The sequence below is a fragment of the Silurus meridionalis genome, chromosome 2, assembly GCF_014805685.1.
Source record: "Silurus meridionalis isolate SWU-2019-XX chromosome 2, ASM1480568v1, whole genome shotgun sequence".
NCBI classification, from domain to species: domain Eukaryota; kingdom Metazoa; phylum Chordata; class Actinopteri; order Siluriformes; family Siluridae; genus Silurus; species Silurus meridionalis.
The window spans coordinates 30,510,548-30,523,611 of record NC_060885.1 but is presented as its reverse complement, the minus strand read 5'-3'; the positions used below and the strand labels follow the sequence as shown (position 1 = coordinate 30,523,611).

The window sequence follows — 13,064 nt, the reverse complement described above, 5'->3', positions numbered from 1 at the left end:
ACAAAACGTCCATGTTACTTCTCGACTTACGGTGTTCTTATTAAAAGTCAAGTCAATTGAAATAGGCATGATTGTCATTTCAACGATATACAGTGCAGTACACAGTGAAACGAAGTAGAGACGTTAAGAAAGACAGTTTACCTTGAAGGCCACTGGAAGAGTTTTGTTGCAGCGCCAGTGTGAAGGGAGAACGGAGCACAGAAAGTTGGGGCTGTCGGTGCGCACGAGCTCTCCTGCGTGGTCCGCGAGGACGTCCACCACCGTTCGCGGGTCCGTTGCGTGCCGCGACCTCATATTACCCGTCGCACTCATGGCGCTCGCGACGCCGGTGCTGCCGTCACCGCCGCCGCCGAGCTTCCCGCAAGAAAACGACGTGGAGGGCGGCGTGAATCTTCTGGTCGTGGTCGGGTCTACAGGTATATGCATCACGAAACCGTGGAGTTTAAGTGGTCAAGGGGTCAAGTAAAAAATAAAATATAAATAAATAACAATAAAAGGTAAAAAAAAATAAAAAAATACAGCAATAATAAACCCTAACGCTTGTTTATTTGTGCGCGCGGCCGATGAAAAAAAAGTCAAGTCCAGACGCAAATCTGATGCAAGAAAATAAGTTGTGGTTAAAATGTTTATCGTATTTTTTTTTCGTCGTTGTTGTTGTTCGAGAAGATTGGCAGCGTTAGATGCAGCATGCGAATCGCATTTCCCACTGACTGAGCAAAAAAAAAAAAAAAAACGTATATAAAAAAGCAAGAGCAAGAAACCGCAAATAAAACTCTGCTCTTCTGCGCAGCGGTTTAGTGCCAGATGCAAATCACTCAGAAGTCAGCCGTCACGGACTAACTCCTGGTTGTTGTTTTTTTTTTCATTAAACAGAAACCAATAAAAAAAAAGTCTTCTTTGATTCTAAGGAGTCTATAACTTGTCTAAATTCATGCACTTTCTATTTTATTTATTCACTGCCCCAGTGCGCTCAAAACACTACTTGCTCTATCGTAGAGTTCGCGTCTCCGTCCATCAGAAACGCACGGGCTGTATTTCTTCTATTAACGGTGGACTGCAGATCCCCAATTTTCAAATAAAAAAAGCCCCGTGTGTATTCCAGAAAAGAAAATCAAGAAAGCATAAAGTCCCTCGAATTATTATTTTTTTTAATGCTGATCAGATCCTCTCTGTGTCTTTGTGATCCTTGTCGCCATCAAGTATTTGTTGGTTGGAGTCTTCGATGTGCGCTCACCGATCTCCAGGCTGAATCTGCTCTACACACGCCAGTGTTTACTCAACTCATTTTAGAAGTTTCCGAGCTCCGAGTGATCCACCAACGAGATTTTTGGGCGTGGTTTACTCTCAACCAATGAGAATCACGCGGCGCAAAAGCGAAAGCACTGTCTGGGTTGAAGGCTCCAGTCAGGACGCAGGTCCTTCCGAACGCACTGGAGCTGAGAGCTTAGGCTCATCTCTCACATTCATTAAATAGTTTTATTAGCAGTACATTTCTGAGCTCTGTTACTCAGGAGATACATTTTACCTGTTAAAAAAAAATCACGTGCGCTGGCGTCACAGTGTAAATCCGTGTCCCGAGATCGAAGTAATTTCAGTTAGATTTTTGGAATACTAATACTAATACTAAGCAAACTAAAGTAAACATTTTTATTATTAAAACACAGTTTGCGTTTACTAATTGGAAGAACATAAACACACTGGCAATAGTGACGGGCATCATCAAAGCTCTCTGAATGCCAGTGGGTATTATTCTTGCAGATTGGGTAAATGCTTATAAAATTTTATTTTAAATTAATAATTGGAAAAAAAAAAACTATATTTGACTCAAAGAATTATGACAATGTGCAGAAAATAAACTGGCTTAGTACTGTTACTACTATAGTTTTAAAATGAATAGTTTAATATTAATAATACAAATATCCAGATAATATGAGAAATTCCATCAACAAGACCACTATAATAACAATAATAACAATTATGATAATGATAATGCATTGCACATGTAACATTTTATAAATTCCTTATAAGTCATGAGTATTGTATATACATTGCATGCTTTTTAAAAAAAAAGCAAGAATTTTATTATTTCAGTTTTTAAAACGAAGAAAAATATAATGATAATAATAAAAATGTATATGTTTCATAATCTATGGTTGACAGCTTGGAGTACATCAATTTTAGAGTTCTTACAGGACAATAATTACAAGTGATTATGCGTGTTACAGTCTACATGCGTTATTGAACGCTGTTATAGGGAATGGTGAAGGACGCACCACACCCTTTCCTCCCATCAGAATGTCACCGCTAGTAGGCGCGTTTGCTGTTTAAAATGAGCCTGAGGTTTAGAGACAGAGAAATTGATTCAGACTGCGTACAAAACCGCATACTAGCGAACTAAACAGTAGTCAAAATGTCAAAATCATGCTGTGAACTCAGTTATCTTTTTTATTCTATTATACTTGCTAGTAGGACAGTACAGTTAGGGCACTTCTTTTAATTGTATACATTTACATTTCTAATAAATATCGAAACAGTCTGTTAATACGAACTAGTGCACAGTAAAGGACCTTCGTAGGTCACAATAAAAAATTCTGAAAGCAAGCAATATAAATGCAATAATAATAATAATAATAATAATAATAGTATACATATGTCAGAATTCTACTTTCTACTTTACTGTCTTAAATATTTTTTGGGTTATTATTATTATTATTATTATTATTATTATTATTATTATTATTATTATCCTATTATTGTCATCTATGATATCTCATACAACCAACCAAATTATCACTACCAGACAAACGTTATTATTACAAAAAACTAAGCACATGCATCACATCCGATTTAATGCAATATTTTTAATAATAACTGTGTAATTTGTTAATGTCGTTTTTTTTTCTTTGTAATACTTCTTTGCAATATCCAAACGATTTCTTTTTTCTTTTTTTGGTGTATCCCGTCATTAATATAATTTCATGAAACGAAAGTAATTTTGTTTACATTTCTAGCTGATGTGTGCAATAAATGTGTGCAAATATATATTCTCATTTTTTTTCGATTTCTGTGTGTAAAAGCTTAAAGATTAAAAAGTCGAACGCCAGTTTTTTACAGGCTGTTTATCAGCAGAAAATAATTAAATAAGAATCCATCGGTTCATAAAATCGTTCTGAAATAAGAACACAAATGAACGTATTATGCGGATAATTATGAAGTAGTGTTTCTGAGCCCTGCACTGTTTTAGTTTGGCTCACCTGATATACCTGACCTTGGGATTGGGATTGGAAATATACTTTAAAACATTTATCATCTCTGTCCATTTTATCCATTCCATTCTGTCCATGAAATTAATGCGTGTTTTTGAAGAAAAAACCTAGCTGCCCTTCGCCAACAAATTCACTTACATTGGATAAACTGTGGATAAAATGTGCACTGTTACAGTTGAATCCTAAACCATTTTATAAAATATGATGTTTTTGTTGATCGGATAATTTTTTTAGTTATTATTATTATTATTTTTATTATTTCATTATTACTATTTTTAATTATGTTAATTTCCTCATTTGTCGGGTCGGATTTAATGCAAATTGCACGATACTGGGTCAAAAGACAAGTGTCCTTTAAGGGACAATTTAACCCAGGTTCAATATTAATTGGTCAGATGTTAAAATACAACTTCAGACCAAATTGTACACTAAAAGAGAAGATTGACCACACAAGCTTTTGAAGCATACAGGTCAATATCTCAGGTTTATTTGTAAACAATAAATACAAATCAGGGTGTGTTAGATGGCCCGAGTGATCCACTGGCAGTACAGCAGCAGCGGCGCGTCCCCCTCGCGTGGCATCTGTTCATTATTAACACGTTTAACCGCGCTGCTGTCACCCGAACCTCTGCAGCCTCTTCACCGCGCACTTTCTACGGTTTCTAAAGCTCCCGTGTAGCGGACATCTAATACCGCGTGTACTTTTCCAAATCCTCCTCCTTAAAGCAGGCGTGTCTTAAATTCGGGTAGTGCGCGGCGGCGGAGTAATAACGTGATGAAAAACGACGTGACTCGTTACAAATGGACCACCGGCATTCACGAGTTCAAAGAGAAGCGCTTGTTCCGCGGTAAGCTCAAAGAAGCCCGCTATCAGACTGCAGCTCATTCGGCTTTAATCAGCGGCGATGGCAAGACAGATGCAGCCTCATCATGATCTGATTATTGAGGGCTTTCGGTCCATGCGAGATGTCACAGGGCTTTATATGAGGATTTTAAAAATGCATTTGTTCATCAGGATGTTCGGTTCATGCATTTTCAATAAAGCGGGTGTCAATGAAATGATGCATGTGTTGCAGTCAGAGTGCAAGTAAAACCTTGCACCTAAAAAAAAAGAAAAAAACGTGCGCAGGGAGCAGTTTGTCTTTCATTTGGAAACGTGAGGCACTACATTTAACATGCACTAAATTGTTTATCAGTGATCTATCTATCTATCTATCTATCTATCTATCTATCTATCTATCTATCTATCTATCTATCTATCTATCTATCTCTCTCTCTCTCTCTCTCTCTCTCTCTCTATACATATACATATATATATATATATATATATATATATATATATATATATATATATATATATATATATATAAAATCTCAACTTTCAGATTTAACTGGTTGTGTGTGTGTGTGTGTGTGTGTGTGTGTGTGTGTGTGTGCGCGCGGTCGTGTAGGTGGGTGTATTGTGTGCCTTTTCTACCACTGCCACTGAGTGATTTTGCTCCTGCTTCTTTGGTAAATTACCTGACAGGAATGTTGTTTATAACACAATAGTAACTTTGGTAATACCTGTTACTAACATTATGCCATCAGGCTGCTTATTTTATGCATTTTCAATGAAGGAGTGCTCCGCATGAGTGCTGTTCCTCAGCATATTTTTATCAAACCGTGCCTTTATGTAAAGCTCTTCTGCAGGGCAAACACTAAAGGAATGACTAAAAGAACACAATTAGAAAACACTGACCGAAGCAGAACACAGGGGCAATAACCACCACAAGTTGGTTGATTTTTCATCTTTGCCAGCCGTGGGCGGCTGCACGGTTCTTTGCATTTGCAAATTACAGAGAGAGAGGGAGCCTTGAAGCCACAGAGTGCATTCCTTCCGTAAAAAGTGTCTAGTCGAGTTTCAGGCCAGTGGGCTTCTGCCCCGAGCCAGCATGCAAACAAACAGGCAGCAAGACAGACAGAAAGAGTGAGAGAGAAATAAAGAGTTCGAGAGTTAGCCAGTTGCAGCCAACCCACATTATCATCAGATGCATTTAAATCACATTTGGGCCCTTAAGTAAGTTAAATGGAATGATGAATTTAGGCATTTGCCTATAGCATATGTTTAATACACTTATTTAATTTCTACTCTGCAATCTGCTTATCTTTGATATCCTGTTATCATCATTATCACACACATAGTGTTAAAGGAGGTTTCTGCCTTTATTAAAGAGTTGGCAAAAGCTTTAGGCTGTGTTTTCCTAGAAGACATATTACAGCATAATGGGATTGTGGTGAAAGATGTAGAATAAACACTGATAAAATACATATTTAATGTATACAAAATCTGACTGATGCTGATTGTGTTGCTGGATTTTCCAAGCATGCACTCTTTATGTTTAGTCAATACAGCATGCATTTGCTGATGCAGAGTAAAAAATTATAGCATGCTTTGTACTGGGACTTTCATGCATCTTGTGTTTTACTTGTGACCAGTAAATGTTCTTAAAAACTCGATTTGACTTGAAGTCAAAGAATTAAAAAGCCACTCTGTGTATTACATTTCTGAAAACCTTTTTACTTTTGGAATATATTGTGTTTCACAGTCATTTGATAGCAGTTAAAACCTGAAAATGTTTAGCATAAGTAGCTAAACCTAGATTGCTGTATTATATGTCATAGTCAAATGTTGTATCAGTACCTAAATGCCCTTTTGCTCTTTCACCAAAGGGTATAATAAGGTAAACATCACCTGGCCTCTAGAGGGGGCTGCTCATGAGCTGAGACAATGGGCAATTTCTATTTATGTTGCCTATTACTTAATTTTTACCACCATTTATGTATCACAGATCTTCTAACCCTTATATAATGTGAATAACAAGTAATAATGAAGAAATTATAATTTTGCACGTTAACGTTGCAGATCATATTTTACGATTCATGTGAGCAAACAATATAGTACACATTTTTGTTTCATTCTTCTAAGCGCCTCTTATGCTACGAGGCCGTTCTGCAATCTGTAGTAATTGCAAGTTGCAAAAAACATTTTTTCCACTGTGGTAATGGCTGCAATATGTGTGTCGGTGTTGCCAAAATGACAGTAACATCCCCTCCTCCCACTCTCCCGGCCACAACATACAGGCCGTGTCTCTTTGTTTTTCTCTCCCTTTCTTCTTTGTTTCTCTTTCCCACTCTCCTGACTCTCTCAATTCTTTCTCTCAGAAAAGTCCCAAGTTGTGTGTATTTTGACTAATATATGTATCTCATTACATGGGTTGATACCATTTTGGCTCTGAAGCTAGCAATAACATAAATAATAACGATGACTCAACGTAGCACAATCTCACAATTGCAGTTTCCCAGGCCAAGTCATATAAAAAGTTACAAGTTGTCCCTACTTTCCCCCTAGGCAACTAGTTAGTATTAAACTGCAGAAAAGATGTCTTTCTTGTCCTTTAGCTTCTGTGGTGTGGAGAAACCTAAAAACCAGCGAGGCTGTCTCTCGAGTTATCTCTCTATCCGTGTAAGTGGTTCGCCCTGTTTTATGAGGTCAGAACCCCTAACTGTGGCGCATGTTTATGATGTCAGCACACGACCACACCATCCTACGACGCTTCTGTGTTTTCTCTGCTCATACATGTTGATGATATCAATGCCAATTCTCCCACTCATACCATCTTCTATTTTACTCATTCATATGTGGTGTTTGGGTTCCACAATTGGGTTAATGTTGGTCTTGTGGTCGCAATCAGTACCACGATGAATAATTGTTGATGTTCCAACATCTTCCTGCGCTACAACAAAGTTTCTTTCTTTGTAAAGTGGGTGGGGTTAATCGTGGGCACGGCTTGAGAAAGTTGTTCATCTTTCCCACAAAGCTTTTATGCTTAAATTATCTGAGAAACCTACTTAAGCAAGCCAAGTTGTCTTTTTTTAATGTGTAGAATATAAACATTTCTTCTCAGGTGGTATCATAGAAGGCTTGAATTATTGTCAATCAGTGTGCTTGTGCTTAAAATATTAGGCCACACAGACTCATACAAATTTATATGTCCTCTAAAAGGAAATATGTTTCCATTTCTTTTTATTATTTAGACACTTCTGGCTAATTTAATGCTTAATTCTTTTAATCATACAATTATTTTAAATATGCATTATTATGTTCCATGGGATATTAAATACATATGTGCAACCATTCCGATTGAGTGAAGGCGAAATAAACATCCTCATAAACAAGCTTAAACACATACATGCGCACAGTAGATTCCACTTTATCCTTCTTGCCATAGAAGCTGCTTAAACAGATTTCAAATGCTGAGAAGTAAAGCCCCTTTCCAGCGAGAGAGAGAATCAGAGAGGGATGCACACCCACTCCACCCCAACCAGCCAGCTCCCAAAATAGTCCACGTAAAAGCATGCCACCACAGCTGCCATATCTCAGGGCTTTCCCAAAATGAGTGTTCATGCGGAGTCAACACTAGGAAGTGCGCTTGCCTGCCAGCAACCGCTGGGGCCGTCTAGCGCCGTCTGCTAACCACATTTTCCCCCCAGAATACAATGCCCCTTTGTGCTCGTGTGTGGTGGTCTCCCATCATGGCCGGAACTCAGAGAGAGAGGGAGAGACAGGCAGACGGAGAGAAGCTGGCAGACACGCACAGAGTGCAGCTCTGTGTTCATCTCAAAAACAACTTCATCTGTGCTGATTCTCTCTGAGGCTTAACGAACGATTGTATACATTCGCAACATGCTCGCTCATGACAATTCAAACCGCAGTGCTTCAGGCCCAGGGGTGTCTTTAGCAGAGGCTTTTCATTTTTACACATTTTGAACAAGCAAAGTTAAATTTAATTCATTATCACTTGAATGCAGTCATAAAGAAAGACTCGAGACCTTTTTCCATAGAAAGCGTGAGACTGTTTTGCGTGATCTGCATGATGGGTGGATGTCCGATAGCGATGATGGATATTAAAAATCAATTATAATTGCAGAATACAGAGTAATGGATTGTAAAGTTATTATTGTTTATGTGTAGAGTTGACAGGGTAAGTGGTTAATGCAGATTTTCTTTTTGGTACTAAAAACATAATTGCTTTTCACAGTCCACACAAAATATGTTTCTATGTAGCATACTGAGATTAGAGTACTACAGCATTGGTTTGTGTATTTAAACATACTGAAGGTTTGTCTGTTAAAGATCTGCATTAATTTGACCAGTTTATTTTTATCGCATCAACATAACGACTTATCAAAACACCCAAAAAAAAACATGTCTCGAAACTCTGAGAGATCACAACGTGTGGTTAAATAGAATGGGCTCATTTGCATCTTGCAGGCCTCTGCAGTATCAGCAATGAAATTAAAATGGTTCTTTAAGGGTTCTTTGAAAAGTTAGTGGCTGTTAGGTTCTTGAAAGGTAATGCTTGTGTGTTGTACATGCAATGGGTTGAAAGACATGAAAGAGTGTTGGGTCAAATAGTATAGACTTACAAATAAATTCATGTGCAGAATCAGTTTTGATTAAAGGAAAGTTTTGTTCATGGATAATTTAATCATGTAGTTCATTTGTTAATAAGTTCATTAATAATATTGGCATGCCAGATCACTGAGTCTGACATTCATTTTATTATTAAAATATACTTATTAATATATTTTTTATGCTTTCCAATCGCCTACCTTTCCCTAATCTTCAGCTTAAGAATCTCTCTCTCTCTATCTCTCTATCTCTCTCTCTCTCTCTCTCTCTCTCTCTCTCTCTCTCTCTCTCTCTCATTTCTTCTAAATGCACTGTTTGGTCCTTCTTGACGGTAAGTGTAAACTTATTTCACCAGTGCTGCTGCTGCAAAAAGAACTTCATGATTCTAGCCATCAGATTTAATCAGCTAATTAACACAGTCTGTGTCACTGAGCTGATCAAAGCTAAAGACAACGAGAAATCCATGACATCAGCACTAACCATCTGCCATGTTTGACTTCCTATCAGTAAGTCATAAATGGCACTTATGATACAAATTTCTTGTTCCAAAAAGTATGCCCTAATGTTGAAGTAAAATCTTTTCAGCACTATCTTATAGAAATCTCTAACGCTTACACGTTTTCCATTTTATCTCTCTCCAGTTTCTCCTCCAGTCACGAGGAAGTTTTATTTTTTTATTGTTTTATTCAGTAAAACTAGGAGGAAATATATTTAGCAGAAAGAGACTTTAGCAGCAAAAGAAGCTTTGCGGAATCACTTTTGACAATCAGGCAGTTGGAGGTGATATTTAGAGTCTGGCACAGGAAATTGGATTTTTCACATTTGCATGTGATTTTTAAAGCTGATTTCAGTCCACGACTCAGGCCGACTAGTCAAATTTAGTTTTGTCATCATTTGTGATGAGTTTGTGATTTGTAAGCGTTTTTTTCTTCATTGGGGAGAGAAACTTGACAAAAAAGGAAATAAAAACTAGGCAGGACAAAGGAGGAACTCAGAGCCTGCTGTTACAGGAGCAATATACATTTAAGATTTTGATGCTGTTATTTGTATGCTAAATATATTCTGAACTGTGGGTGTTTTGCCCGTCTGGAAAGCATACCGCATGACAAGATTTCCATGTTGGCGATAGATCATTTTGGCCGCCTTCCCACAAACCGAGCACACACAGACACACAGACACACACACACACACACACACACACACACACTAGCCTGAACCCATGCTAACATATGTTTTGTTTTTAATTAAAAAACAAATCACACTTTCTGTGTGAACAATGTCGCTCATGTAGTATTACAGTTAATTAGGTCGTATGAGATTTAAATGAATATTTCAGGTTTTCTAGATCTTTAAGTAACCTTGAGGTCATTACAATTCACCGTAATGATATTGAAGCAGTGATAATTCAGCGGATGATGATTTAGTAGCAATCATAAGGTTTAAGTTCAAATCCCCAGATATCCAGGGACCCATTGCTAACCCATCACACAAACCTTGCCTTCTGTATCTCATTTATTTTCATTCATTATTTTTTTTTTTTATAAAAATCACTACTTAGCATATAAAATATTACAGATTTTGGCATAGTTTTATTTTTGGTTGTTTATTGTAAATTGTGCAGTGGAATATCCAGGAGGATGTGATGCTGTGGTCAGCTGCTGGTGCTCAGGAATATCCATAGAGATTGAAAGTGCTGAATCAAGAGACTCGAGTAATCAGCAGTAAATGGTCATTGTTTGTGACTCCTCACGTGCTTTGTGTGTGTGTGTGTGTGTGTGTCTGTGTCTGTGTCTGTGTCTTAAGAGTGGCGTGAGAACTGGCACAGACAGGCCGACCTCAGTCAAGACTGCGGAAGTCTGTTGAGTGAGAAGAAAGAAGACAACCAATTTAAGTGTGTGTATGTGTGAGTGTGTGAACGTGTAAGGGGGAATCCTTCAAATAAGAGAACTGGTCAGCTATAACCATAGTTTCATAACCCAGGCTGACACAAAGGGTTACATAATGTCAACTGAACTACCAAATACACTGAATAAGGTGGTGCTTTGGTTTTGGTGATTAACGTCGAGTTTTGCCAACTGGAATATCAGGGGGAAAAACAATGTCATTGGAACTGAATATCTGTATTACTTACTCATGTTAATGAACCATTTCTAATTGCTCAGGCTTACACTTTTGTTTGCTGAGCACAAAATATTCTAGGTAAAGTAGAGTAATCTGGAGTTTGAGTATGGAGAGGCGTTGAGACTCGACACTGTACAATCTTTCTGATTTTTCCACTCAATCAACATGATGTTGTCAGACACACTGTCATCCACTTATCGCTTCACATATTGAAACGCTGTAATGATCTGGATGATCTGTAATCATCTGGAAATGTTTCTTTTTTTCTCTTTGTTTGAGTTATGTGCAGCTAATGAAAAACACGACATTATTTTTTGTGATAAGCATTTATTGTTCTTGCAGGTGCTAAAGGTGTGGTTAGAATAAGGCTAACGGATCTGCTTTTCTCAGTTTCTCATATGCACACCCTGTTTCTGTGAAAACACGTCTACAAAACAGAGCTGTTTGAAAAATAATCTGCATCCAAAATGTATTAATTGATTAGCCTGCCGTTTAACACGGCTAAATGTCAATGATTGAATGGTGACACTCTCTTAGCATGCAGAGTGCATTTTCATAGATCTTATTAATATGACTTTGCTGTTGTTTCTTCTGATTAGTATGGATCATGAGACATGTGACATAATGTAGTATTGTCCAACAACGGGACAGTCATTGCATAACATCCCTAAAATTAAATTTCTTTACTTAGAAGCAATGTGATGCAACTAAACCTATTGCCAAAGTCCAAAACATTAAGCAAGTAACCTTTACCGACAGTTAAACGTTAAAAGGTTTAGAATGAGTTTAGGATGTTGTAGTATAAAGTTTAGTATGTTGTTTTGTATGAAAAAGCAATTATGAATGTAATACAGTATATAGTACTAGTACAGTAGTACAGTATGTATGAGTATAGTACAGTATACAGTATATTTTTTCTATAAACTTTTCTATAAAGTTAATCTCACACCAAAAGTGTAGGATTTATTTGTGGCAAAATTTACTGAATAAACTAATAGAAAAAGTAATGCTTACTGAGTTTGCGTCCGAAACATGACCAATAATAATCTATAATTATTGTATTATTGTATAATTACAATCTATAAACCATGTTTTAGCTGGCAGTGTTCTTTCATCTCTTTCCAAATAACGGTTGAGAGACTCAATTTTAGTCGTTATTTGCGCATCGCTTTTATGTCAGTCTGCTCATAACAAGTTGTTTATTACTAATATTTAGCTGAAGTTGCAGAAAAACACACATGAATATTGTGTGTGTGTGTGTGTGTGTGTGTGTGTGTGTGTGTGTGTGTGTGTGTGTCCTTTTGCAGTTTTTGTTGTGGCTACTGTGTTGCATTCGTTTGGTGTAATCTGTTTTTTTCGCTTAAAGCCAAAGCAATGGCACACACACTGATCAAAAAAGTGTTTATCTAAATATGAAACATAGCCAGTGAGGCCACTCAGGACTCACTACCAGCAGCGTATGGCTTTAATTAATGCCAGGAACCTCTACGTGATTGTTCACAGAAACTATTTAACTGCCTCTTTCAGCAAATAAAGACTTATCATGATGTCCAAAACCTGATCCCGGTTGGATTTATATGTGTTTGATTTTAAATTTGGGACACAGTTGTATAGTTCGAATGTCCTTGGTTTAGTTTTTCAGCAAACATTCCAGGCCAGGGAAGTACTTTTTTTCTGAAACGACTGGTCTAGACACCATAAATCTACAACATTTCCGTCATTGTGTCACAACAGATTTAGTCATTTGTGTCTTTCAGCAAAGCAGTAATAACATTTATAATGATTACACACGAGTTGTTTTCTGTGCTTTATGATGAAAGTGTTTGTGTTTAACTAATTGTGGTAAAGTATTTAGCCTTCGCCTTTAAAGTTCCTTTGTTATTGAAAAAATCAGCAGATGATGTGTCTAACAGGCAGCAAACCTTTAAATTAACTTTCTGGCATTTTTGTTGAACTTCTTTTCTTTTCACTTTTATTGAGCACACCACCCACGAATCACTAAAAAAAATCATTAAAGCTTTGATATTGGCCATTTTCCAAGTATTGTATTTTCTCCCTGTGCGGTCGCTAGCTAATCTAGCATGTACAGTATGATACTATCAGCAGATTATCTGTGAATCTGTGTTAAGCTATTAATGTTTAGTAAAGATAATAATAATAATATAAAGGATATAATACACTTATAAAGTATTTGTGCTCCTAGATCTGTTCTAAATCATTC

At 37.1% G+C, this 13,064-nt stretch overlaps 1 protein-coding gene across 2 annotated transcripts in view; it reads right to left on the bottom strand.

Annotated features, from left to right (window-relative positions):
- The window catches only part of runx3 (RUNX family transcription factor 3), a 48,964-nt gene that overhangs the window by 30,332 nt on the left and 5,568 nt on the right, over positions 1-13,064 (bottom strand). The window contains exons 1-2 of one of the 2 annotated variants that reach the window (XM_046867707.1): positions 1,282-1,451; positions 142-410 (exon numbers count right to left, since the gene is read on the bottom strand). In XM_046867707.1, coding sequence (XP_046723663.1) covers positions 142-410; positions 1,282-1,285 — 273 coding nt within the window. In that variant the 5' untranslated portion in view covers positions 1,286-1,451. Of the gene's footprint in view, positions 1-141; positions 411-1,281; positions 1,452-13,064 lie in introns of those variants that run through there. The other variant, XM_046867697.1, reaches the window with a different exon arrangement.